We start from the raw sequence: 5067 nt of genomic DNA, 5'->3' as shown, positions 1-5067 counted from the left end.
ACTGTGAATTTATATGCCGTGAGAAGTTATTTCTGCCACACTCTCACTTTCCTCTTTAAAGAGAAAAGTGTATATCTACATTAAAATCACCTGATATGACAGCTCATAACATAATTTTGGAAAAATTAGCTTTCTTTGTACTTTTTAAAATATAAAAATATTTAAAAGATGCAAACTATTTTTGTAAACTTTGTCTCTTAAAAACTAGCATTGATAAATGGCATAAATAAAAAATATTTTGCAACAAGGGCTGCCACACAGGGTAGAGGAAAGAGCATGTTACCGTGTAAAGTTCTAGGAGCCACTGGGTTACAAAGTACATAGCGGAGTAAGGAGGTTAGGAAGGCTGAAAAGAGCATCCTTTCCTTTAATTAAAATTATCTACTTAGTTATTATGTTGTGTCCTTACAATTCCTTAGAATGTTAAAGTTCTTCAAAAATATCATTGTCATCTCTTCTTTCGAAGGATGTGACAGTAAACGTTGGGGTTTAACTGTATTACCCAGTCATACAGTGAGAGATGACCTTGCTCTAATCTCTGGAGAAAAGGAATCTTTTAAAGGAACAAATGACAGCCAATCACATAACAACTTACTAGAGTTTTGCTAGGAAATTGAAAAGCAACTTGTTTTTTATTCATTTATATGAGACATTCAAATCCTGGAGATACTATTTCAAAACTAAAAATGTATTTGAGTATGTTAGTACAACTAAGTGTCATAGCTGAGGGAAAGCTATAGAATAACCATTAAGCCAAAGCAATAATTAGAAAGTTCTAGGACTCTGGTTTTAAAGTACTATTAAAATATGCACTAAAGAGACATAAATGTAAAACTAAGAAGGGAAACATCTTTATCTGCAACAAGACAAGGAGGAAATCTTTAAATGTAGACTGAACAGATAAATATTCCATGGCGTAAATTGTGAATATTTAGTGGCACCAAAACCTGTTTCAAATAAAAATGTCAACAAACTTGGGAAAAGGCACATGAAACATCATAGTCATTACAGTGTGGATACAGTCACACTTTGAGTTGAAGGAAAAGGTTGATACAAAGTTTATTAATCATAACTTGGTAAATGATTACAAAAGTTCTAAATTATTATCTCCTTTTTTCTTAAAATTTCATTTCCAGGAATTATTATGAAATTATGCAATAATGTTTATAAAAAGGTACTTTTGAAGCATTGTAACAATTATAGAAAACAAAGAGAGACATAAAAGTGTGTTGGAAATTGATTTTAAACTTGTGGTACATTCATAAACCTATTTCAATGTAGGTGACATTTTGAAATAAGAACAAAAATAAAGAGGGATTTAAAAACTGGAGTCACACAAATACCCTAGATTGAAATTAAATAGAATTAAATTAAATAAATTTACATTTCTAAACTTATAGAAATGTAAAATATTTATAATGTAAAATGAATAGCATGTGAACAAATTACATATTCAGACATGCAAATTCCTTGACCTCCAGTTTAAATATCTTATAGATTTCCTCAAAGAAACAAAAAATAGCCACCAAGAAAGATACAACTATCTGCTTGAGAGCTAAAGCAAGGAAGAGATGCCAGTTAACAGTTTGGTAAGCAGGGAAATAATGACATAAGCAAAAAGAGTGATATTTCAAGGTATGCATGACTTTAGTCACCAGCAAAACTGTTGTTTCAAATGCAAAAAAATCCTCAGTGTTAAATACAAGCATATGTAAAATTTACAAGTAAAAAGTAAAATAAGTGTGGCAAAGGACTTTCAAGATGAAACTTGAATATAGGTTTGAATGTGTAGGCAAATGAATAATATATATACATATATATGTGTGTATATAATTTACACAACAATATGTCTTACCATGGACTCTGAGTCTCGGATTGTTAGTTTTGGTAGCTATCCCAGTAAAGAAGACAAATCCCTGATTTCAACAAACTCACTTCTCAGAGGAAGTGCTAAAGTGGAAATAACAGTTATTTGTATGGAAGCACAAATGAGGACCACTTAACACAGACAATGGAGTGCCCAAGGACTTTCCAGTAGAAACGATGCTCAAGTGAAAAATCACAAATATATAGTTATACCTGGATATTTTGAGAGACTGGGAAGAAAGGATGGAATGTGGAAAGAGAGAGATAAGAGATTTTTTTTTCAGACAGATAATCAATATGAAGTGCTTACAAGAACTACCACATAGTAAATTCTCAATAAATATAATTCATTCTTTCTATTTGAAGGAACATGGAGTAGAAAGAAGACTATATGGGTTATACAAAGTGTTAAGTCCCACTTGGGATTTTGAGTTCACAGCACATAAATTATCTGTAAGAAGCCAGAAAATAACAACTGCCATATATGAAGCATGTACCATGTATGAGATTTTATACAAAGAGATACATAAAAGTGTGTTGGAAATTGATTTTAAACTTGTGGTACATTTATAAACCTATTTCAATGTAAGTGACATTTTGGAATAATAGAACAAAAATACAAAAACAAAAAGGAATTTAAAAACTGGAGTCACACAAATACACTGGATTGAAACTGAATAGAATTTAATTAAATGCATTTATCTTATAGAAATGTAAAATATTTATATTTAAAGATTATCATTTTAGGTGAATATGGCAGATACTGTTTTTATCTCCATTTTGTAGGTTAACGTACTGAATGCCTGAGAAGTTGGAAAACTTGCCAACAGTCATACAGACGAAGGCGGAAAAGCAGGTATTGAACGATGGAGCTCTCGATCTGCTCTTAATCTCGATGTACTGCCGCTAAGGCTAAGACTGAGGGAAATGATAAGACATGTGCATGGAGAGTATATTTAGTAATTTAGAGTTGATTTTGAACTTAGTAATAGGGACAAAAAGGTGCTTAACTAAACAGAATGAAAGCATTAAAAAAATGTGAGTTTTTCCCAGCTGTACATCTTTGGGCCTGACATTTCTTCTCCTACAGCAAATACATCATGCAGCAAAATACTCTGTATTGTATATCCTGTAGACACTGAGTGTAAATTACACACTAGCAGAGAAACATAAGGAGCGTCAGAGGAGTCATCCAACAATGGTTAAGCTACATGTTAAAACATAAAAACAAAAGAACATAAACACATTGGGTCATAGTGGCAAAATATAAAATTAGTTCTTACATGTTTACATTTTATCATGACCAGATCTTCACGGAAAGACATGAAAAGGGTATTACATTTAAATATTCACCTTTGAGATAAGAAATCTTAGACATAAGAAGAAATCATAATTTTGTTGAATCACAAAACATTATATACGTCAAAACTAACCACATGAGAAAGTTCAGTCTTTGGTATAAGTTAAAACTGAAATAAAGAAAGGACAATGGTGCTAAAACAATTTTTTTATTTAAAATATGTTTTAAAATCTATCACAAAACTGCCAAAATAATAACATAAAATAAGCAATTAAGTAGCAAGGCCCACCAGAGTGTTGGCAGTATCAGCTACTAATTTATCGAAGACACTGCATGTGAATTAGTTTGCTATCTCTAATAGTCACTGTTGATCTTTATCTGGCTTTGATACCACTCTATTCAAATAGAATATCTCGAAACTTTACATGAAATTAAATAAAATTCGGTAATGAAAAACCACACAATAACAACTTTCATCCTCTTGGGACTGACAGATGACCCTCAACTTCAGGTTCCAATTTTTACTTTTCTATTTCTCACTTACATGTTGAGTATAACTGGGAATCTGACCATCGTATCCCTCACTTTAGTGGACTCCCACCTTAAAACACCCATGTACTTTTTCCTACAGAATTTTGCCTTGTTAGAAATCTCATTTACATCTGCTTGCATCCCTAGATATTTGTACAACATAGCAACAGGTGACAGATCAATTACATATAATGCTTGTGTTGTTCAATTGTTTTTTACTGATGTCTTTGGAGTAACTGAATTTTTCCTGTTAGCTGTGATGTCCTATGACCGCTATGTGGCCATCTGCAAACCCTTGCATTATGTAACCATCATGAGCAGCAGAGTCTGCAAGAGCCTTGTCCTCTGTTGTTGGATGGCTGGCTTATTGATCATACTCCCACCATTTACTTTGTTCCTAAATTTGAAATTCTGTGATTCAAATGCCATTGATTATTTTGTCTGTGATGTATCTCCTTTGCTGAAGATTTCATCCTCAGACACATGGCTCATCGAGCAGCTGGTTATTGTCTGTGCTGTGCTGACCTTCATCCTGACCCTTGTGTGTGTTGTTTTGTCCTACATTTACATCATTAAGACCATTCTAAGATTGCCCTCTGCCCAACAAAGGAATAGGGCCTTTTCCACCTGTTCTTCCCATATGATTGTGGTTTCACTCACTTACGGAAGCTGTATTTTCATCTATATCAAACCTTCAGCCAAGGAATCAGTGACTATTAATAAGGGTGTGACAGTGCTAATGACATCCATCGCTCCCATGTTGAACCCATTCATTTACACTCTGAGAAACAAACAAGTGAGACAAGCTTTCAGTGACTCATTCAAAAATATTGCATTGGTCTCAAACAAGTAAGAGAATGTTCAAGTAAAAAAATAAAATATCAAGCTAAGCATAAACCATTAAGCTACAAATCTGTTTGTCTCTTTTTGATCTGATCCCTATTCACATGAACTTTCTCAAACATTAATTGCACCCAGAATGAACGCCCTCCACCATGTGGGTTCACTCCTTTAATCCTCCTGCAAGCAAACCTCTTTCAGGGTAAGATCCCAATTAGAAGAGATGATAATAATTTTCTAGTAAGTGTAAGCCTGATGTTACTTATAATCTATAAAGTTGAAATGAAGAAAACTAAAACAAATATAAATCAAACAAGGAAACAAACAGTTGTTGTTGTTTATTTTCTTCGACTTGAAAGAAAATAATTGATTTAAACTGTTCTTCCAGTCTTCCCATCAAAATATTGCTTACCCTTTGAGATAGCATGGAGGGACCTGGAGAGTATTATGCTAAGCAAAATAAGCCAGTCAGAGAAAGATAAGTATCACATGATCTCATTTATATGTGGCATCTAAAGAACAAAATAAAC

General features: G+C 33.0%; 1 protein-coding gene across 1 annotated transcript; it reads left to right on the top strand.

Moving 5' to 3' along the window:
- Positions 1-3614: 3614 nt before the first annotated feature.
- Positions 3615-4550, top strand: LOC103292530 (olfactory receptor 6C2-like). The gene has a single exon (XM_008148785.2). It carries the CDS (start codon positions 3615-3617, stop codon positions 4548-4550), a length of 936 nt encoding a protein of 311 aa, XP_008147007.2.
- Positions 4551-5067: the final 517 nt, after the last annotated feature.

Source organism: Eptesicus fuscus, chromosome 7, assembly GCF_027574615.1.
Source record: "Eptesicus fuscus isolate TK198812 chromosome 7, DD_ASM_mEF_20220401, whole genome shotgun sequence".
Lineage (NCBI taxonomy): Eukaryota > Metazoa > Chordata > Mammalia > Chiroptera > Vespertilionidae > Eptesicus > Eptesicus fuscus.
This window is presented reverse-complemented; position numbering and strand designations above follow the sequence as displayed.

Coding starts and splice junctions, on each gene's coding strand:
- LOC103292530 (XM_008148785.2), top strand. CDS start 3,615: ATGAAAAACCACACAATAACAACTTTCATCCTCTTGGGACTGACAGAT.